General features: G+C 39.1%; 1 protein-coding gene across 3 annotated transcripts in view; it reads left to right on the forward strand.

Moving 5' to 3' along the window:
- The window catches only part of LOC146384042 (netrin receptor UNC5D-like), a 176121-nt gene that overhangs the window by 115603 nt on the left and 36434 nt on the right, over positions 1–24084 (forward strand). For all 3 annotated transcript variants that reach the window (XM_084935746.1, XM_084935747.1, XM_084935748.1), the window contains exons 3-5: positions 11120–11263; positions 11474–11577; positions 23182–23362. In XM_084935746.1, the coding sequence (XP_084791872.1) occupies positions 11120–11263; positions 11474–11577; positions 23182–23362 (429 nt within the window). The remainder of the gene's footprint in view (positions 1–11119; positions 11264–11473; positions 11578–23181; positions 23363–24084) is intronic.

The following is a 24084-nucleotide window of genomic DNA, read 5'->3' on the forward strand; positions in this document are numbered from 1 at the left end:
GGCAACTCCTGAAGTTTTTACTGTCTTTCCTATAGGTTCATTTTGGTTTTTCAGCTGAAAGACCACCTCCATCATTTGCACTAAAATGTCTTTTTAGCTTTCACATTTAAAATGATATTATTAGAAAGTTAGAAAGCATAGATGTAACACTTTGAATAAACTTCAGATATTAAGTCTACTTCATTTGTCCTGAAATAAGAAGGGAATGGACCCCACCTGTCGATGTAACTTCTTGTCAGTCAGTTATCCAGTTAATTTTGAGCCTTTGAGAATGGGGGACCCTCTATTCTTTCTTTCTTTCTTTCTTTCTTTCTTTTGTGCAAAATCCCTTGAATTAAAGCTGAAAGTATCCACTTCAAACATTGGCTGTTTGATTTAAACTCAACACTATGGTGGTGTAGAGAGGCAAAACTTCAAAAACTGTGCCTTTGTCCAACAAATTATGGACCTAACAGTATCTGGCAGACTGCAGAGGGAAACCTTGTTTCACCATCCAGGTTGGAGAGCTATGAATGGGCAAATTGATATCGAAACTACTAATATAAGAGAACATGACCCTGTCAGATTAACACTTATGATCATTTCATTTATTTAAAATCCTAGAAAATACATTGAGGGAGAACCCTCATTTTCAATAGCACTTTTAGAAGTGAGGGGTGTGTCTGTACGCAGGTTTTAGAAGTGAGAGGTGTGTCATTACGCAGGTTTTAGAAGTGAGGGGTGTGTCTGTACGCAGGTTGTAGAAGTGAGGGGTGTGTCTGTGCGCAGGTTTTAGAAGTGAGAGGTGTGTCATTACGCAGGTTTTAGAAGTGAGGGGTGTGTCTGTACGCAGGTTTTAGAAGTGAGGGGTGTGTCTGTACGCAGGTTTTAGAAATGAGGGGTGTGTCTGTACGCAGGTTGTAGAAGTGAGGGGTGTGTCTGTACGCAGGTTGTAGAAGTGAGGGGTGTGTCTGTGCGCAGGTTTTAGAAGTGAGAGGTGTGTCTGTGCGCAGGTTTTAGAAGTGAGGCGTGTGTCTGTGCGCAGGTTTTAGAAGTGAGGGGTGTGTCATTACAAAGGTTTTAGAAGTGAGGGGTGTGTCTGTGCGCAGGTTTTAGAAGTGAGGGTGTGTCATTACACAGGTTTTAGAAGTGAGGGGTGTGTCTGTGCGCAGGTTTTAGAAGTGAGGGGTGTGTCTGTACGCAGGATTTAGAAGTGAGGGGTGTGTCTGTGCGCAGGTTTTAGAAGTGAGGGGTGTGTCTGTACGCAGGTTTTAGAAGTGAGGGGTGTGTCTGTACGCAGGTTGTAGAAGTGAGGGGTGTGTCTGTGCGCAGGTTTTAGAAGTGAGGGGTGTGTCATTACGCAGGTTTTAGAAGTGAGGGGTGTCATTACGCAGGTTTTAGAAGTGAGGGGTGTGTCTGTGCGCAGCTTGTAGAAGTGAGGGGTGTGTCTGTGCGCAGCTTGTAGAAGTGAGGGGTGTGTCTGTGCGCAGGTTTTAGAAGTGAGGGGTGTGTCATCACACAGGTTTTAGAAGTGAGGGGTGTGTCTGTGCGCAGGTTTTAGAAGTGAGGGGTGTGTCATTACGCAGGTTTTAGAAGTGAGGGGTGTGTCTGTGCGCAGGTTTTAGAAATGAGGGGTGTGTCTGTGCGCAGGTTTTAGAAGTGAGGGGTGTGTCATCACGCAGGTTTTAGAAGTGAGGGGTGTGTCTGTACGCAGGTTTTAGAAGTGAGGGGTGTGTCTGTGCGCAGGTTTTAGAAGTGAGAGGTGTGTCATTACACAGGTTTTAGAAGTGAGGGGTGTGTCTGTACGCAGGTTTTAGAAGTGAGGGGTGTGTCTGTGCGCAGGTTTTAGAAGTGAGGGGTGTGTCTGTGCGCAGGTTTTAGAAGTGAGGGGTGTGTCTGTACGCAGGTTTTAGAAGTGAGGGGTGTGTCTGTACGCAGGTTTTAGAAGTGAGAGGTGTGTCATTACGCAGGTTTTAGAAGTGAGGGGTGTGTCTGTGCGCAGGTTGTAGAAGTGAGAGGTGTGTCTGTGCGCAGGTTTTAGAAGTGAGGGGTGTGTCTGTACGCAGGATTTAGAAGTGAGGGGTGTGTCTGTGCGCAGGTTTTAGAAGTGAGGGGTGTGTCTGTACGCAGGTTTTAGAAGTGAGAGGTGTGTCTGTACGCAGGATTTAGAAGTGAGGGGTGTGTCTGTACGCAGGATTTAGAAGTGAGGGGTGTGTCTGTGCGCAGGTTTTAGAAGTGAGGGGTGTGTCTGTACGCAGGATTTAGAAGTGAGGGGTGTGTCTGTGCGCAGGTTTTAGAAGTGAGAGGTGTGTCTGTACGCAGGATTTAGAAGTGAGGGGTGTGTCTGTACGCAGGATTTAGAAGTGAGGGGTGTGTCTGTGCGCAGGTTTTAGAAGTGAGGGGTGTGTCTGTACGCAGGATTTAGAAGTGAGGGGTGTGTCTGTGCGCAGGTTTTAGAAGTGAGGGGTGTGTCTGTGCGCAGGTTTTAGAAGTGAGAGGTGTGTCTGTGCGCAGGTTTTAGAAGTGAGGGGTGTGTCTGTGCGCAGGTTTTAGAAGTGAGGGGTGTGTCTGTGCGCAGGTTTTAGAAGTGAGAGGTGTGTCTGTGCGCAGGTTTTAGAAGTGAGGGGTGTGTCTGTGCGCAGGTTTTAGAAGTGAGGGGTGTGTCTGTGCGCAGGTTTTAGAAGTGAGAGGTGTGTCTGTGCGCAGGTTTTAGAAGTGAGGGGTGTGTCTGTACGCAGGTTTTAGAAGTGAGGGGTGTGTCTGTACGCAGGTTGTAGAAGTGAGGGGTGTGTCTGTGCGCAGGTTTTAGAAGTGAGAGGTGTGTCATTACGCAGGTTTTAGAAGTGAGGGGTGTGTCTGTACGCAGGTTTTAGAAATGAGGGGTGTGTCATTACGCAGGTTGTAGAAGTGAGGCGTGTGTCTGTACGCAGGTTTTAGAAGTGAGGGGTGTGTCATTACAAAGGTTTTAGAAGTGAGGGGTGTGTCTGTGCGCAGGTTTTAGAAGTGAGGGGTGTGTCTGTGCGCAGGTTTTAGAAGTGAGGGGTGTGTCTGTACGCAGGTTTTAGAAATGAGGGGTGTGTCTGTACGCAGGTTGTAGAAGTGAGGCGTGTGTCTGTACGCAGGTTTTAGAAGTGAGGGGTGTGTCATTACGCAGGTTTTAGAAGTGAGGGGTGTGTCTGTGCGCAGGTTTTAGAAGTGAGAGGTGTGTTTGTACGCAGGTTTTAGAAGTGAGGGCACTTCTAATGGCACCGGATACCGGTACCCATCCCTATTAATTACCAAGCATGCATGTCTTGCATCCTTATAATAAGTAAGACTTAAGGGGTAGAAATTCTTATCTTCACAATCAACAAAACACATTAAAAACCAGCAAATGTTTGAAAAAATAGACAGGGGTATTGGCAGGCTGTTTATTAACAATTAAAGATGAAATTTTCAAACGAATTATTAATTATTTGTAATTTTTTTCACATTAACCATTAAAGTGCAGTAAAAACAACTATTTAATAATTTAATAACTAAAAAACTATTTTGAAAAACCAACACTCACACACACACACAGATTTACATAGTTTGTTTCAACAAATGCTTCATCAGTCCATCCAAGCACTCAAATGCTACTCTTTAGTGTCTTGATAGAGACTGGAAACAATGAGTTTGGTAGAGGTTTAGTTTATATTTTCAATTGATGTTGGAAGAGAGAGTGAGTTAGATCACTTAATATATTTTTGCTAACCACACACTCTGTGCTTTGTTTAAAAACTACATTGAAGTATATCCCTTTCTTCCAATAATCCTAACACAACCTGTCCAACATGACAGAGCAGCAAATAATTTCCATAGCTGCTTATCTGACTATGGTAACACCTTTGCATATAGTTTGTGCTGTATCACACCATGGTATATATGATGTCACACATGATTCTTTTTTTTGACACATTTAATATGAGATGATAAACATAACACCCTTAGATGATGTGTTTTGACAAGACTGCAAATGACTAAAGTTCAGTTCATTCACCACCCAGTAAAAGGGTTTATCATTAGAGTTCTTAGAGTTATCAATGAGATAGTTAACTTTTAGTGTAGTACAGGTTTTCAGTAATTTGGTCAGCACACTGTTATTTAATGCAGGAAAGCAATAACAGAAGTCAAAAAGCAAGGGTGGAAGGAACCATAATGTAAGTGTTGCCGAGGAATAGGTGGCGTAGCCTGACTGAATTTACAGCATCTTACCAAAATCTAAATGCATGTTGTATTTGTATATTTATGCAATAAGTCAATTTCCCTGTGGGTATCTATGACTGTTTGAGAAGTGTAACTGCATACTGTGTTTGACGCATCAAAAATGGGTTGTTGGTATTAACCAAATAGACCAACTTTGCTAAATGGGCCATTAATGTATGCATGCCTTAGCTTTAGCACTAAAGGCAACTTTGAAACATGAGAATGATCGGCACTGACAGTAATGGGAGTCTGACATAAACACAAACAGAGAGCTTTCTGTAGGGAACATATTCATATCCATATTCATACATTGTTATGCAGTTCCTGAAACTCTGAGGGGTTGTCTTGTCTAATGGATGAAACATTAGACAAGATACGGAGAAAGAGAAATTTACTGTGGGAGAAAAGAAAAGAAGAGACAAACTAAATTATGGCATAGAAAGTTTAGCACCCCGAAGGCTTAAATGATTTTTAAATTGCTGGAAATTTGATCGGAAGGCATCTTCATATTCACTCTGAGTACAAACCTATAGTTTGGATTTTGTAAGAAAAACAAAGGCATCACTGACCGGCATATAGGACAGCACAATTACTGCTGAACGGTACAACAGCGTAATCTATTTACTTATCCCTTTGTGATTGCTCATTTTTCTAAACCTGAGGCAGACAGAGCTACGCTGGATATTCCATGTAATCATCACTACCCACATTCTAGCCTCCCTTGAGGAAAACAACACACACGGATAAACTATGTTTTTAGGGAGTAGCATCAAGTCTGTGTGCGCGTTAAATCTATCAGTTTCTGCTTTTTGGTTGGAAATGGGCTTGGCTTAAGATTCTAAAGACAAGACAGCGCACCACATGCTCTGACCCGAGTACGATGACTTTATTTCTGTCTCTACTGAAGTGCTGTAAGAGAGCTTGAGAGATGGAAATGAGTGATAGAACTCAAAAGATAATTGAAGGACAGAGTGAAAGAAGAGGAGATAGGAAGGTGGAACAGAGGGGATATCTGTGCCAATAGACTTCAGCTGAAAGCATGATACTCTGATTGAGAGATAAGAGAAAGAGGGGATAATAGGAGAAAGAGGACATTGGAAATAGAGAGGATGATTGTGGAGCGAATGAGAGTCTGAAAATGGATACTACATTGGTTGTCTCGAGAAGGAGAGGATAGCAGCTCATGCAGATCTAGTGATGAACTGATTAAAGGAGAGTGTGTGAGTGCCCACTGCACACAGGAAGTATGGATATCCATTCCTGTTGATGTCCTGTCAGCAGACTGACCCCACTGCTGTGCATTGTGATCCTAGAAGTCGGCGTGATACCATCAGCCATGCATAAAGTCACAACAAAGAAAGGAAGGTGCGGACTGGTGAGAGGAAAGCGAGGTGCCTTCGAGTCTCTAAGTGTCACAAACTATTAGTTAAAGAAATGTAAGTGAAACAAATGAAGTGGCCCACAGAGTGAAAACTACTTATGTATGCAGAAGTGGTTCCTAATAAGCAGCCATGCGGTTTTTGGATAAACATAAACAAGACAACTGGGGGAATGACACAAATAAGGACTTGCAGCATTTTAATGGCTGAATTATCATGATTTTTTTATGCATGAAGTAATGCGTCCCTTTGGTTCCAGGATTAAGTATGACACACACAGCTGGGACCAGACTGAAGATGTTGCTGGGAGCATGTTCCGCTTGTCTAGCAGGGTTCGTCTGTGTCTGGCCTTCAGCCAACCCTCATAGCCCCCACATGCTGAGATGCATGCCGCAATGTCACATCACACAAACATTTCCCCAAAGCTGGGTTCACATCAGACAGACGCTTTCCTAAAGCTATATCCATCCACCTCAACCCTCAGCCCACGCCGTGTCACCCACTAACTATGTACACAGCTGCCTCAGAAGGATCCCTCCGACAAACAGAATGCTGAAAATCCCCTTTTGCTGTGGCGTTAAGTACGACAGAGACATCCTGTGGACTGAGCTGAGCCGGACTAGTCAGGCCCTGTCGGATCAAGCCACTTGTAGTTGGCGCTGCCTGGCTCTCCTAGGGCCTCTTCATCAACTCAGCCAAGGCGAAACAATAGACTAAAGCTAGTAGGAAGACACCACAGGCCTCGTGCCAAATGCACTAAAAGAGAGACAGTGAAAGAAAGAGAGAATGAGAGCAACCCAGAACGGTACGTGAGCATCAGGATTGGTATGTCTCTTGTGAAGGCTAGATTAGAGATATATTAGTGTACATGATTAAAGAGGCAAGAGAAGCTTACTCTTCATTGAGGTCTGTTGTCAGGGCTTTGTGGTGCACTGTCAAAAGCTATTGGCATGAGCCTGAAGGGAAAGCAGAATGAGCACAGGAGGGAAAAAGTGGTAAAACAGAAATAAACGGGCACCTAGGGACAGGCACGTGCAAGGAAGTGAATGGATGTTAGTATTCCTGAATGCACCATCAGGACCAGCATGACTGAGCAGTTATTGGATAATTTCTCTAACATGGTGTCACTTAGTGGCATTTCAGGACACTTGAAAAAAGGGAATAGACCCTTTGATCTCTGCCTAATGTGGTGGAAGCTTGTACTCGGAATAACTTTCAAAAGAACAGCCAGAGAGACAATACCCACCCTTCCAATTTGGGCTTTTATTACCAGTTTCTCAAGGATTTGTACACATTTGTGAGGGAAAGACATATAAGCATACTGAGATTATTTTTTGTAAGTTTGCTTTTGCATAATTATAAACAGCTTGACAGGGAAGACATCACTTTTATTTTCTTCCTTTTAATTTTTGTTTAATGGTGACTATGTGCCAGAGAAAGGTGTTTTTGCACTAAGTCTGCAGAGCTGTAGCTCCCTTCACCTCAGAATAAATTTCTCCTGCTTTCAGCTTAAAATTTGGCATCAGGGACAGCAAACTGTTGGGTTTTTTGTTGTTTTTTTTCTGCTTCCCTCATTATTAATAATGATGAGAAGCGCTGCATTTGGAGCTCACATCTTCCACCGAGACAAGTGACCTATTACAATCCCGATCTGCCCCAAAATTTAATGAGTTCTTTCTTTCCCCATGTTCCACCTTCCCATCAAGTTTCATTAAATTCACTATTGTGATTTGGTTATCCAACAGATAAAGAAACTGATCATCATCATGTTGCCTCAATAAAGAGGCAATATGACCACCCCATTAACTAGTCTCCTTACCTTTAAATTATTTTCATACTCATAAGCCCAGTGGATCAACTGGACCAGTTTTCTATTGTCCATGCACTGTAGTGTACTTTAAAAAAAGCTAATCTTTCTGAATTCATACTTAGACAAAATAGTTAAATAATGTTACAGCATTTGGCTGGAATGAAAGAGAAAAACACCACACTACTACTATTTTAGCAGCTCGTATTTTCTCTGTATTGACAATTGCATAGCTTACTCTTAGGTTCAGGGTGTACAGTCATTTGGCGAGGCGTATGTTTTATGGCGCCACAGCCCTGGCAACCAGCCTGATAAAAAAAGTCCATGTAAACATCAGCTGTGTAAACAACATTTAGCTCTAAAAATAGACGAATATGCTGAGAAGTGGACTGCTGGTGAAGTCCAGGCTTTATTAATGCTGTATGCGAATGAGAAAATACTGACTTGCCTGACTCTTAACCTGCTACTGGGACGTTTACACAGGAACGTAATGCTGAGAGAAAAGGATGAAACTGGATTATAAAGAAGTAAAAAACAACACTGACTGCATGTGTGACGAGCTCTGCTGTGCCATCTGTGCCACATGCAGCATTTTAGTGTTTTTGTGCTACAGTGTTATAGCACTAAATATTAAATTGAACCCACCCCCCCTTTCAGCCTGGTTGCAGCCGCTGGGATCAACAACTTTTTCTGTCTGTCTTTTCAACTTTGTTATAATCATGAACCCACAAAACACAGAGCTGAGATGACATCCTTCATCTTGCTTTTGGAGTTGTTGCTGCTCTGCCAACTGCCAACATCACATTACTGTTACATCTGGCTGCTGTAAATGCTAATAGAGAATAAAACCCTTAAAGGTATGTGGTGAGCAGTCCATCTCAGAGATTCCCCAGAACGAATGCATTTAATAATTTGTTTTTATTCATCTCTGGCTCTCTTCCACAGTGTGCCTTTTGCCCTGCCTCCCTCAACTTAACCCCAACCCATCAAAGCAGATGGCTGCTGGAAGTTTCTTCCTGTTAAAATTGAGTTTTTCCTTCCTACTGTCGCCAAGTGCTTCTTTGAGGAAGGTTTTCTGATTGTTGGGGTTTTTCCTGTATTATTGAAGGATCTTTACCTCACAGTATAAAGAGCCTTCAGGCAGGTGTTGTTGTGATTTTGCGCTATATAAATAACAGTGAAAAATTTAACAGAACTGTGTGGTGTTAAAGTGCCTGCTGTAAAGGCCGTGTAAAAGTAATAGTAGTAGTGTATAAATGGTGTATGTGTGTTTCCTGAGTTCTGAGTGTCAAAAGAAAATGAGAGGGTCAAAGGGAAACAAATCCACCTGTCCATATTAAAATAGCTGAATTTCAGTGGCACACCAACCCTGCAAATTTCTCATGATTTGATTTGACAAAATTGTCCCTCTCAAGGGTGCAATCATGTGTTTTTTTAGTTTCCTGCAGTTAAATGTTCCTCACTCTCACTTAATCAGGACTCTTGATTACGTCTCTAATTTGTAACAGTGGAAGGGAGGAGTGCACTGAGTGTGGGGGCTTATTGTACATAATATCAGCCAGTCATTGCAGAGGATTACAGTGTCTTCAGAGAACATTTCTGTTTAACATTACTTCATTAGGCTCCCTTTGATAACCTTTCATTTCCCATTATTAGTTTTCATTTAATCCCAGCCCATGTCTAAGCTGCCGTCTATGTACGGAATGATGGCAAAAGCCTGTGGAGAGACGACTCCTCTACAAGTGTAGGTCTGTGTAATTAAGCAATAAGCCACATGAGGCCAAGCGTTATGGTGATTTTTGAACAGCTGTTATGAGATATGCTGTTAAGTAAGATTTGTTAGCTGTCCCATAAATCAAAGACGATCTGGCTTTAGGACGTTTTTAAAAAAGTTTCACTTATATGGAAATCAAACCATTGTTGATTGAGTGTATACATCAGTAATTACATTTCTATAAAGAAAATATTCTTTATGTGGGGAAGTCACCCATCCCCATGCTGGATTCTGATTGCATGCCTACAGATAAGTAATTGAAAACAATGCATCCATACATCCCAGTGTTATTGCTGTCAGTGTAATGTCACTGATAACAGCCTCACAGTTTGCAATTATCTCTCCGAGAGTCATATCAGAGTTGTATTAAAATACTACTAAATGGAGACCCAATTATTTTTCTAGCAAAACACCAGAAGCCAGAGGAAACAGAGTATTAATGCGGCACTGAGCATCCAGCTTTTGGCAATTTTTACAGCTGTCTTTTGCAGTTTTTATCATTCCGAGACATAATAGACCGAGAAGAACCAGCTCCAGATGGAGGTTTGTCAGCGAAAAAACTGCCTATGGTGGAAAAAGTCCAATTAGTCCATTGTTAGTTTGTTGGCTTCATTTGACAACAGAATTCACTTCTTTGGTGTACTTCTATCCAAGCAGCCACAGGGCAAGAGACAGTGCAGTTGTGTCAGGTTGCCGTTCATCACAAGGCTACCACAGAGAGACAGACAACCAGCCATGCTGGTATTCATACTACCAGATGTAGAGCACCCAGAAAAAAACAAACAGAAAGGTCTCAGCTGACCAGAAAATTTTAAGCCTGTGCTCCAGCACATTGTTCATTTTAACACTACTATTAGAAATCAAACTCAAGAAGTGATGACATGAGTGCATATAGTTACTGCACTTCATTTACATTTCTGTTGTAGGTCATTGCTGCTCCAGAATCTACCGTAAGGCTCTAATACTAGTTTCTTTCCAGGGGTGGGTCTTTGTTATTATCTTATTCCACACTGTTCAGGTTTAATTGCATGCTGCTGGGAATGACAACTTTGGTCACTAGAAACTGAACATTAGCTGCCCGTTACTCTGTGTACACATATTAATAAGTCTGTTCAAGCTGGATGGCTGAAATTGAGCTTTCTGCAAGGCTAGACAGACATCACACGTGTTGGGTGAAAGCTACAATTTCCTTGATACCCGATGAAGCTACCCTATTATACATTAATGGTCCAAGCTTGTCATCTTGCGTGCATGGTCTGGCATACTTGATATACAGCACTTTTATATTCTCATCTGTAGTCTCAGAAACTTATCTCATTATGGGTGCATCACAGACAATACACATCCACTAAAGAATGACCAGAAATGGACCTTTAAATGTTTTTAAAGAAAAAAACATAATCATGCTGTTCTTCACAACAATAAGAAGCTCATGTGTTCCCCCTTTCAGTTAATGCTTCCGCTGGAAAGCATTTAGTGTCACTTCATTATAAATGGATTATGGTTTACAGGCTGTGTGAGAGAGGATATGAAGGCTCAAAACCAAATATATCTACCACAACAAGAACTTTGCACTGCTGCCCATCTGTTTGCCGGGCAAAAACTTGAACAAGGCTTTGTTAAAGTGCTGCTGGTGGCATATATATATTTATGTCAATAATGAAATGGTCTGCTCTGTGACTTAGCCAGATGAAAGCATAACATCCGGCTACACTTTCATCCGGACAACATTTTAAATTGTTGTCTAAACAAAAATCCCTGAAATTGATTTGATTTGACACGCAGACTGTCCTCCATCTCCTCCTGGCAAATGGCAGATCTGTTTACTGCTGATAATCTTATCAGATTCAAATTTCACTCATCATCTTGTCCCTGCAAATCTTCATCTCTTTGATTGATCATTCCTGCAATATAATGAAAGCTAATCTAAACAATCATGCATTTCGCCTGCAGGGTTGAAGATCCGTGAAGTGATGATCAACGTGTCGCGTCAGCAGGTGGAGGACTTTCATGGCCCAGAGGACTACTGGTGTTTGTGTGTCGCCTGGAGTCACCTGGGAACTTCCAAGAGCCGCAAGGCAACAGTCCGGATTGCCTGTAAGCGAAACCATGTCACTTTGATACCAGCCTGACCTTACTGTGTCTGCGAAGGTTATTTGACTTTAAACCAGTGAGGGGATTATATAGAAAGCATTCATTGTACATACATAAACAGAGAAGGTCACACATGAAACAATTGTGCATATATGTTTGTTTGCTCCTTCGTGCTATTCTTCTATAAAGCAGGCTGTTTATTCTCTTGCCTAGACCTGCGGAAGAACTTTGAGCAGGACCCCCAAGGCACCGAGGTGCCTCTGAATGGCATGATTGTGTTGCACTGTCGTCCCCCAGAGGGAGTGCCTGTGGCTGAGGTGAGGGCTTTCTTGCACTTCAAACAAGTAACGTTTTCTCCTGTGTTGCTTGGAGAGAAGCCGTCATCCGTCTGCTTTACTCACAGTATAGCTCTGTTTACGTGACATGTTGTTTTGTTTCTCTCCAGCCACAGCAAATCCAGGACACATCTGTAATTTTTTCTCTTCATTTCAGTGTAAACAAGACTAATACTTGATGAGCTGACACAATTAATGTATTCCTTTCACTTTTGCTATCTTTGTCTGTTTTCTGAGGGTGAGTATTTGTGTATGAGCATGTCTGATAGAGAGTACCCGTCACTGCTATTTTAATTTTTACTATGAATATAAAATGAGGCTCTCATGGACAGCCCTGCTGAGTGGTGCTTCTGTGCTGTGATGCTGCGCGCCTTCGTGTGGAAACTCAGTAGGGTGATGTGTCGATAGATATCAAAGCCTGCGTAACCAAGCATCTGAAGCTTTGCATTTACTTAAAGGGGCAGTCTGTGATCTATGTAAACAAGATGACAGCAAATTTCTAAGCACAGGACTCGAACCCTACCATTACTCCCAAACTGATTGACGTGCCTTTGCATAAACCGACCGATACATTTTCTGATGCTAATGGATAAAGCTTTGTGGAGGTCAGTAATGTTTGCAAACCCACTGACTTGTTTTTTAATCATAACTTCCGTTTGCATGTCTTCCAGCTCTTTTATATGAAACAACAGAACAGTTAAGAGTTGACATTTTATTTACCGTATGCATCTATACTGGCAGGGTCACTGACATGTATATTCCCAGGATTATATAGTATATATAACTATTTGTTTAGTTTTTGTCTTTTCTGAGCCACAGCTGTCTAATTCTCAGTTTTAGTATAGTGTAGTGTAAATAGCACTGAGATTTTGGACATACTAAAAAGAAAAGAAAATATTACATTATGTGTGATTTTGGACACAAAATTCCTCATCCCAGCAAAAAAACAAAACAAAACAGAAAATAGAGCAAATACAATTCCTGTCAAAATATCCAGACTTGGCTGTTTGAACAGAGCTGTTCTTAATCTGTTTGTCCTTCTCACTCATTGTTAGTCTTGTTAAACTTAGGAGTTATCTGTCTCCATTACAGGGAGCAGCACCTTTCAGGAACAGATCCACTTAATATTAATTATTCACTAAATTATTCACTCATTCCTGTTTACAGGATTTAACTTGAGAAAATATGCTACATAGCAGGATAACATTAACTTTTATATCAGATAGTATTTGTTTGATGCATAGTTATATATGTTCTCATTAAGTAATATTTAATTGTAGAGCTTATTCATTGCTTCTGGTAGCTATGTAAAATATATAACATTAACATTACAACCAAATCACCTGTTATATTTCCACTCATAGTAATGAGTCATTAATTAATTGCTTAGAAGAACTGGTAAAAGTTCACATCAATGACAGGCCCATAACATCTGCAGTTACCACAGACCATGGGGTGTCAATTAAATGTGGAAAGGCACAGTGAGCCCCTCTCCAATGTATTCTTTTTCCACTTTGAGGGACCCAATTAAAATGAATATCAATGGAAGTGAGGGACACTGCTGATAGGGGTTAATAAATACCAGTAGGGTCCAACCATCAGCTACAGTACTATTTAATAAGGAAAGGGTCTCACTGGGATTAGAAAAATCATTTTTTACAAGTGTCCTAAGTCCAAAAAGGTAATAAGTAAAGATGACACTATGTTTTCTGATGTCTGTAGGCTTGAGGCAGTGTTTTGGTTTATAGTAAAGCAAAATGTCATCACTGATGTTATATCAGTGATTTCTGGAATGCCAAAGCAGCAAGATAGTATACGATGATGTAACGGGGTATTTTCAATTTTTATATTTTAAATCTTTCAAAGTTATTATTTATTAATATATTTTGTATTTATTTCTTAATCAACAGACTTTTTATTCGTGTTATTTTTTATTTCGTCAGTTTTATCAAAGCAACTGACCACATGTATGAATTAATAAAGTTCAGTGAAATGAAATGAAAAGAACAGGGGTTAAGCACTGTCTGCCGTACTGAATATTGTTTACGGATATTTGAGAATTTGTATTGCTCAAACATTTTCTTTTGTGTGCTTCATTGTTATGTCTGTCATGTTGTGATCTGTCATATTAACAAACTGTTCTAAAGCCATTTGTTTTTTCAGAATCCAAATCGATGCTTTAGAATTCCTTAAAGGTGAAAATGGACTCCATTTCAAATTCTGTGTGTGTCCATGTGTGTGTGTGTGATGAATGATTCAGCTCACACAAATGGAGCATCGGTGTACCACGAGTCTCCCCGATGCATTGTGGTCATCAAACTCCTCATGCATTCATTAATGTGACTCCGGCTAACAAAGAGAATGGTTATAGTAAATAATGCAGTGACAAATCCAGCTCCCTCTAGTATGACTTGCACTGAGGGAAGAAAAAAAACTACTGACATCCAGAGTTGGAGATGTGGCAGTAATTTTTTTTTCTTTTTATGACTTTAGACATTGCTGAGAGCCTTTTTTGTATCCAGCACTGTGAAGAAGAGAAGCTCAAGCTCAGCTAAAGTTTGAGTTTTAAGGAATTGAGGTCATGCAGCATGATCTGTTAAACCCTGTTTGTATTCTGAGGGATATTTATTTTGGCCATGACATTTATCTGAACGTCCATACTCCCACATTCAGCTGGAAATTAATACTTGTGATGTTGAAGAAATGTGAACAGTTAATTTTTTGGAGCTGATATTAAATGCACAGTTGACGAAATGCGGATTTAATACGCTCCAACTTTCTAGGCTGTTTTAATACATTAATGCTTTACATTTGACTGTAAAGCTTGAAATCCCTTTATGTCACTGCTCTGTTCATGATCTCAGAGGCAATGCCATCAGTGAGGGAGAGGGAACTTTATCTGCATCTTGCTGTAACTAAGCCACCCGGGAGTTTACTGGGCTGCTGTGTAGGATGTTAATGAAAACCAGAGAACGCCATATTATCTGTCCCAGCAGTGACAGAGGCAATAATCTGTGCACAATGCAAGTCAGACCACAGAGAATGGATCATAGTAAAACAGCTTAAGTCTGCTTCAGTTTATTGGTGACAAGAGTTTTAACTGGCTCTGCTTTTTAGAGACAGAACAGTTACCAGCACATATTATACTCAACTGTGTTATGTTCAAGTCGTTACATTTTGCCATTGACAGAAGAAACAAAAATATTATGTCCTTACATAATATTTTTGTAATTAAATGTCACTGTTTCTGAATAAAAACAATCTTGTTTTGAATTAGTAGTTATTTAGTTAAACTATTAATAGCACTTTACAGCTCAGTGATAACATGGTAAATGTGGGGTAATCTCAGAGAAAAGTCAACACTTAAGTAACAATGCAATAGTTTATTTTGATAGCAGTATGGTAACCTGCTTACAAGACAGCTGGTATTTTTCAGTGTAATATTTGGATTTAAGAAATTATCTGTCAGAGGCATTTGGAGTTTTTTTCATTTTGAGTCTTTTATTGTCCTTTCTGTTGTCTTGCTTGTGTTACAATTTCTACGTCTGGCCTTGTTTCCTGCTTTATTTTGAAAGTCTTGTGTTGCTATGTTCAATGCGTTTAGTTTTTCTCTTCCTCTTTGACATCGTTATGTTGATTTGTGTCAGCTGTTTCCCCATGTGTTTCCACTTCCCCTGATAACCTCCAGTGTGTATTTAGTCTGGGTGTTTTCTTTCAGTCTTTGTGAGGTTGTCTGTGTCACAGTCATAGAGTGAGATGGAGGACCCAATTGCAGACACGGAAGGAGATAGGACTAAGGTTAAACAAAAAGCGAGCCGTTTATTATGGCTGGTAAACATGAATACAAAAATCAAGCAAAGGCCAACAGGAGCGACACTAAACTGAAACCTAAACTTGGAAAACTAAACTGTGGTAACTATGAAAACAGACATGAACACTGTTCTGCCAAGGAACATCTGAGCAACTGTGATGAGGAAAAACAAGAACAAGAAACATAAACACGACCTGAGCAGAATCATGGAATACATGGGACAGATGACAAAGACTGAAAGAAAACACACAGAATAAACACACATTGGAGGTGATCAGAAGAAGTGGAAACACGTGACATACAGGAGAAGAGCAAAACTAAGCACACTGAACATAGCAAACAAGACTTTCAAAATAAAACAGGAAACAAGGAGAGATGTAGACATGACAACTAATAATAGCAACAGAAGAACTTAACATATCTCCAAATACAATATAAGAAATCAAAAATACAAAAATAAACTCAAAATGCTGGGTCATAGACATTATCCTAAAGGAATAACACATTAAAATTCTCTAGTAAGGTTATACTATATAACAAGTATAAAAATATTGTGACTTTTCAGATATACTTGTCCTTTTCATCTCTGTTTAAAATTATGAACTTAACCATGTCTTTAAAATATAAACCTCCCTTTTTCTGTTTCATTTCATGATAACATTGCCTAAAATTGGAAATACAAAGCTAAATAGTCACTTTCAGTGTAATATTCATGAGTTAAGCATGAATATTGTGGCAGTTTTAAAGTACAGTGGCACCACTGGGATCTGGGATTTTAATAAAATTAAGGATGCCACATATTAAAGTAAACATCTAATACATATAATCTAATATATATGTGATGCCTGAAGGTTGTTTACATTTATTGATGAGTAAATATATGATGCCGTTGCTGCTGGGAACACACTGCAAACACAACTGAAGAGCTTTGCAGGGGAACCAAAATTAAAGACTAACATCTTTAAACAACCTGACCACATGGCAAAATAACCACTTGTTCAGCAAAGCATTAACTTACTTAATTTGCGCACTGTTCACATTATAAACTTTAGATACTGAAAAACACATAGACTGAACTGCCTTTATAACTTAGCCATTTGTTCAGCTTTACAGAAGTCAGCTAGATCTAAAACATGTTGTCATTTAAAATACAGCAAATCTATAAAAAGTATCACGTAAATCCCAACCAGCTTTGTTCCCATGTAAGTTAGATTCTCAATTGTCCCATTTTTCTGCATTTTTCACAATGTTGTCAATCCCTGAAGGTTCAACTCAGTGTTTTACAGAGGGATTGTTCGTATCACTCATAGACAACACTTTTTCTAGCTGTGAAAAGTAGAGTGACAACAAAGATCTGTGAAATCTTTAAACTCTTAAAATGTCAAGAAAATATACAAAAATTTTCAACATTGCTATACCCAGTGTTCAGATTTATAGATTTATGAAATAGTTTCCAATTTCAGAAAAAAAGGGCAAGTGAGTAATTATGTAATCAGTGCCTATACTGTACATGTTTGACATGCAGAGAATGAACAGCAAAAATCATGCTGGAGAGATTAAAAGGTTAGCAGCTAACTAAAGGAATAAATGCTTTCAATTATTACCCACCCAAGTATTCCCAAGCATTCCAATCATCAAGCCACTCATCCCGAGACATTTAGATTGCTTGAAATATAATTATTAAGTGATAAGCATAACGTTTCCAGAGATGGTGAACAGATAATCCAAGAACGCCCTGAAAGTTTAGCCACTCCTGCCTCCAGAACAGGCGTCCGTCAGATTTGGTGGATTAATTTGTTTAATGTGATTTCATGAAAGCTGTTGTTGCACTGAGAAAAGGCCAAACATGACTGAGGGGAGGCTGAGAGGGTGCAGGCATGAGTGAAGGGAAGGAGGGGGCGGTTAATGAAGCGCAATCTTAATTGAATCAGATGGTACAAAACTTACTGCAATGCTTTGTAATTGTCTTCATGTCGCTTTCACTTCCCATTTAAATGATTGTAAATGTAGGTCATTACATCTTCTTTCAGAATAATCAAGTGTTTAGGCCAGATGCTGAGGGGAATTGAAATGACTTCTCTGTTAAGTTTAAGATGATACCTTTCTGCAAATAAACACAGCTCTCCAGACTTGCCGGCTCTCTCACCTCAACAGCTTTACACAGCTTGAATTTATCAGAAAATGAAGCCCTGCTGCATGCTTCATAGACACTCTGCTGATGATGTGATGCTGCTTTCCTGGCTTTATTTTATTTGCTTTCTCAACCAAGAGTGAAAAAGAGCAAAATATACTGGTACGTATGAGTGACATGTAGAGGTCAGTACGGTGACCTTGACACCATGCCAATAGACTGCCGGCGCTGCTATGTCAGGTGTTCTGTAGTGCAACACTAGTTGCTGCTATCTAAGTGGGACACATTTGCCAATTAAGCAAATATGTTTCCTGTCGTCCCCGGGCGCTGGCTTATCAGGCTCATTTGAGCGTTCCTGCCATCTCATCAGCATGTGCATCTCTCCATAGTTTTTGACTCTAGGACCAACAGAGAGTGTCTCGCACTCCAGGATTATACTCTTCCCTGAAAGTGAGGGAGGGTCAGAATGAGACAGATTAATCAAAGCAAAATCACAAGAGGAAAAACCAACCAGAGAACAAAGAGATTATTTTAATTTACTTCACTGTAAGAATTTCCTGAGATAAAGGTCCCAAAAAATGAAAAGTCACCACCAAAGAGGATTCTTCTCTGATCACAGAGAGGATAAAGAGATAATTATTGGTCAGTTTTATTGAATAGTACAACAGCTGCTGTTTAATGGTTTAATTAAGTTTCATCTTTCTCTTCTTATTATGTACTTTCACAAATCCTTTTTTTAAATCTCAGATGCACTTTACCACGATGTGAATGAGAGTTAAACACCATCACAGTTTAGAAATTAGGATAATGTTAGCATGAAAAAAAATCATTACATTAATCTCTCAGTCTGCTTCTTTTCTGTTTTGGTTGCCTGTTAAATTCTATCCACAAACACAAACACCCACACTACTTCTAAAAGTGTACATGTGCATCTTTTTTTAATCACATATAACTTTAAAAATCTTAAGTGTAAGAAACTAACATATATAATACAACTGGAACACACTGATTCAAAATGAAAGCACATGCCTTACAGCGAAACAGTACGAAACTTGGAATCATTTTCTGAGACAAACAGCGACCTAACTAATTCAACGGCATTGCAGAAAGGATGAGAGAGATCTATACACCAGCAATCCATACTTTACCACTCAAACATGGGTTACTTTCTATCAATAGCACCTAAAAAGAGTTGATTAGAAACGTTTTTGTAAGAGTGGTTGTAAGAATGAGCTCGGAAACCTAGATGTCCACATCACAGCCATCCTCCTTCATCTCGGTTTTATAAATAATATAACATGTTGATCTGTGAAATGGCAGTCAGTAAATCTTTTTATTTTATATTAATTATGTTGAATAATAATTTTGTAATGCACTTGTGAACACTGGATGTTTGTGTACATATACCAGCAACCTTCATAAGTAAGAAGATAACAAAAGGGAACTAATGAAGAAATAAAATTCAAACATACCTACATGTGAGACCAAAAATTTAAAAGATACTGCAGTGTTTACTGTAAAATTCATGTAATAACAGCCTTAGTTCAGTGAACATAAAATGAGCCGTCTAATGAATTTCCATATACTTGACAACTTCTGTCTTCCGGAGTCAGTGCTTATTGTTTGTATAACACATTCTGGAGTGTACAACTGAAATGTTTAATCTCTAGTTACTGTGGAGTGGCACAATGGGTTTGCATGTGTGCCAGTTTCTCTGACGTTTGCTGTCTTAGTTGGCAAGCAGTGCCTTCTCAGTTTCAACTGGTGATGTAAATTTAACAGTTTTAAAATTGTCCTTCTTTGTGTGAGAAAGAAGTAAAGCTAGAACAGAAAAGCATCAAATGCAACTCTGTTTTTAACATGTACTGGTACCATTGCATGACTAATGCGTAATAAATAGTAAATAAATAGTTTCTTTGCCAGTGTCATTATGAGAATACATTTTGGCTTCTTTTTTCAGCTACTGAATATTTGGTTCCTCTGCATTTCCTGGTTTTAAATTGATCTCTAAAGGACTGATTAGCTAGGATTTGTCTTAGGACAGGATATTTTCACGACCAATTTCAACACACCAAGTTTGGGAAAGCCTAAATGCTAACCTCAAAGCTTTATAGCAGATGAACTGTTAATGTCACAGTGACTTTTACCTACAGTCTATTGTCACAGAATACCTCAACCAGATAACTAGCCATCTATATCTACAAATACATACCTACAGTGTGTCCTGGAAACCCTAATGTAATTAAGTTTTCATTGTCAAGTTGAACAAATTAGGTTAAATGAAACGCTGCTGAGTAAAAAACCCCAAGAGTCGATTTGAAATGTTCTCCAGGACGACTCTGGCATCAAAGTGCTTCTTTACTGGCAAGGGGCTAATCCCATCGGACCTACATTTTCAATAATTCCCGATTTCCCAGTGGTTAGAGTAGAAGAAATAAAAAGTCATGAATGTTTGATAGCTCACTCTACTTAGGAAAGATAGCATCATTTCAATTACCCTGATCTTAAACAGCAAATCTTCTGGCATTTCATGGATATCTTTCATAGATTTTTTTTTTGTTTGTTTGTTTTAACTGTAATATATAATTTATCATCTGCATAGGTAGAGAGCTACAATAAACACAGGGAAAGGTGGGGAAGGGTAACATAAAGTATCATATAATACAGTGTCATTCCCGTGCCAAAAAATGCAAATTTTGGAGCTTTTAATGTTGAGTTGCGTTTTTATTTCAGATTTTGGATCTTACATTTGAGTTGAACACAAGAGAAATGTGGTTCTGTTTTAAATGTATCATGTTGTCATATAGTCCTGTCATTTAGTCCAGTTATAGCACCGCAGTGATTTACCTTTGTATTGTTTTTTTCACTTTGACACTTAAATGTGGTGTAAATGGGAAAAATGCTTTCCTTCATTGTTTTGATATCTAATTTATGAAAAATTTCTACCTGCATGTGGAAGAAATTAGGTTTGTCATTGTGTTATGTAAAAGATGCAGATGTGAGTTCTTATTTTAAACAATGCAATTTGTTTTGCTCGGTGTTTCCTGTGGTGACATATTATCCACTTAATATTGAAATATATTTAATTTACAGAGTGTAATAGTTACATCTTGGTACCTGTCAAACTCAGTTTCAACACTTTGCTCTAAATATTCATCCCATCTGAATATGAGAACAAAGCACTGGAGGTTAAGCTTCGATATAGTCATATATTCCACACTATATGACTATAATATACATTAAGTGAGTTATATAATGTAGACCGTTTTTAGTTCAGCTATTTTCTGAAATAAGGGGTGAGATAAGTGCATATCTTATAAACCTAATGTCTCATGGTGACATACAGTATTGGCCTTTAAGATGGGATCTCATTACAGTTTAACAAGCAACAAGTCATTTAGTTAGTTAGGCATCAACACTACAAACATGGTCGAGTCTTCCATTTCAGTTTGAATTAGCTGATGTGAAGCTTAGCAGCTATCTAAGTACCTGTCTTTCATTTACTGTAGGCTTGCAGACTAAATGAAAGCCAGTGTCAAGTGACCATTTGAAGAACTTCGGTTTTTGCAACTCCACGGTGGCTTTGTTTTTTAACCCCAGCAAAAACAACAAAGCTCACCAATCAATCACTTCAACTCATTTATTACTATTTGAGAAGTAAGGGTCACTATTTGCTGTCAATCCTTGCATAAAGCAGACTACAAGAAAATACTGTGATTACATGAATAAGCTTGTAAAATGGGCTTATTTTGTATGAAATTATTCAATTATATTTGCTCCATTTTGTAGAAGGTCAAAACTGACTGCTTTCATAACTGACAAGACTGACCAGCCATGACAAACACTGGGGTTGATTAGACACTGGCTGTGAAAGAGTGAATTATAAAGAAAGAACTGATGAAGGCGCAATGTTGCACACTAGTATGAGCACTTGGTACTGTATGTCTTGAAAGCAGCGGAGCCAATTCATGAAAAAAAAGCTACATGATGAAAGACTTCTTGGGCCATCAAAAGGAGCAAAAAACACTTGTGACAACATGACTCCAGATTTATTGATTTCCTAGCTCATTTTTTTTTTTCATCTAGAGTGCTTTGAAAGAGCAAAGCAATCTCTGAGTTTGTTGGCTGTAGTTACATTCCCTTGGCAAATGGACACTATCCACAAACACACATGCTACTCACACACTGGAGTACAACCCCATGCACAAACACATGGCTCTCCCAGTGGGGCGGAGTTTTTAATCCTCAAATACACTGCCATAAATCAAAACGCAATCCTCGTGCCCTAGCTTGTGTCTCTGAATGAAAAGCTCAAGCTACTGGCACATTAATAGCAATTTACAGGGCCAGTCATGCGAGGAGAGGAGCATCAACTGAGCGTCTTTTATTTTGTAATTCCTTATTGGTTTCACTCACTACATGGCCACTGAATTGGTAACGCTGGAGGATGTGACCTACCTACTACATCACTTTACTCTGAGCTGTTGTCAGATGTGTTGTGCTTCCCAACCCCCTAATCTTGCAATCAAAATGTGTCCCCTTACATATCTTCATAAATGTAGTGAGGGACGTGTTTCAATTTTTGTCCTCTCCTTTTTTGCCAAGAAGAGAGAACAGAGACTTCTTTACATGATGAAATGCAAAATGCACGCTTCAATCAGCATGACTGTGAAGCATTTGTTAGCAAATACTGAACTGTATGCAATCCTCATAAAGGAACAATTGTAGCAAAATTTTTCTGCTGTTATACTACAATGACCTGCAAATAACTAACTGGATTTTGAACCAGTTACCAGGCATGTTGAAACTGTGAGTGTGGGGAAATATATTCAGTTTTAATTAAATTACTAAAAGGGAATAATATAACTTTTAAAGGTAATGAATTGTTGTCTTAAATTTTCTCCCTCAAATATTGGGGACTCTTAAAAATGTTCTTGTAATGTTTAATTAAACAGGTAGATAGAAAAACGCTTCATGTATCACATCATTTACTATTGATGGTGCCTTCAAAGGCTCTCTTACTAATGCCATATGCCATTTGTGCATATCACAAATACTGGCTTTTTATAGTACAGTCGTTAACAAACCAGACGATCTCTCTTTTGCCCACGGGACAAAGTGTCCATGATTTCTAAAGACTAATTTTCATTGGTGAGCAACAAGACCGTTTCATGGCTGAAGCATTTGGGGGTTTTTTTGTTTGCATGGTCAAGATTTAACTTACATTTGCAGATTTAATGACAAATTGTGTTGACTGACAGCACTTAGAAATAAAATAATTTTAATGCACTTCCACCTGACGGCCTCAAGAATACGGCCATTACTAGTTTTTATCCTGCCTCTCCTGCACTGAGTACAGTCTCTTTAACGCTTTGTGTACCATAGATGATGAAAGAGAGCCTTTGCCGTTATATTCAGTTCAAATTGTTGAACTTTTCTCATGTAACTTTGGGTGAAGTTCACTTTATCTCTGAAAGCCTTTTGTGATACTCTATCAAACTACTGACCTTTTTTAAATTAGTCTGATATGTTTTGAAACATTCCACCAGATGTTGTTAAGTGTATTTGCTTTTTTATCACTCACATCTGTCCGGTTGTCAGATGTTTGTCTGCCTGAATTAAATTGACATACTTTTGTTTTCAGGTGGATTGGCTGAAAAATGAGGAAAACCTGAGCTTTGATGATGGTAATATCATGGAGAAAAAAGGTGACCACAACCTCATCATCTCAGAGGCCCGGCTGTCTGACTCTGGAAACTACACCTGTGTTGCCAGCAACATTGTGGCCAAGCGACGCAGTGCCACTGCTACTGTTATAGTCTATGGTAAGATTACAGTTCTTTTAATTTTGCAATTTTATCTCTGACAAAAAATCATGAGAGTAGATTTGCCTGGTAACTTATTACAGTAGTGTTGAAGAATAGTCTTGCCTACATCAGAATATCAGTTTTCACTAGTATGGTATTCAGTTAGCAGCTAACTAAGCTTTCCTCCCACTGAGGTTGATTATCTTGTTAATAGTGTTAGATCCTCAGTGCATAAGACCCTGGAAATTGTGGCTCGTTAGATAGTAAAATCTGCCTTAAAGCAGATAACATGCAAGTCGGAAAGGAAATAGTGCTGCACTCATCAAGAAGATATTCTTTTGGGCTGGAAAAATGGTTTGTTACTTCATTTTTTAAGTCCTCCTTAAAGCTAGGACACCTCACTGTTTGTCACTGATTGAGAAAAATGGGAACAACCACACACTTCTTTTCAGCGCTGTAGCCAAGCTGACAAATAGTCAGAGCTCATTCTTTTAACCTTAACTAGAAATGACTTTCTTCAGAGACAAGATTTTAAAAATTAGAGAGAAAAAAATAGATTCACAGCTGTCCCACAGTTATGCCACAGCAACTTAACACTTAACTGCTAACATTTACCTCTTATTTATTTCTCCCCAATAAACCTTGTTGAGTTAAGGTCACAGTAATTTATCCTTCTGAACCATCAATGTGCCTTTTAGATCCTATTCCTTCAAAACTGCTCAAAAAAGTCTAAGTATAGT

This window comes from Perissodus microlepis, chromosome 7 (assembly GCF_051167445.1).
Source record: "Perissodus microlepis isolate ML-2025 ecotype Zambia chromosome 7, ASM5116744v1, whole genome shotgun sequence".
Lineage (NCBI taxonomy): Eukaryota > Metazoa > Chordata > Actinopteri > Cichliformes > Cichlidae > Perissodus > Perissodus microlepis.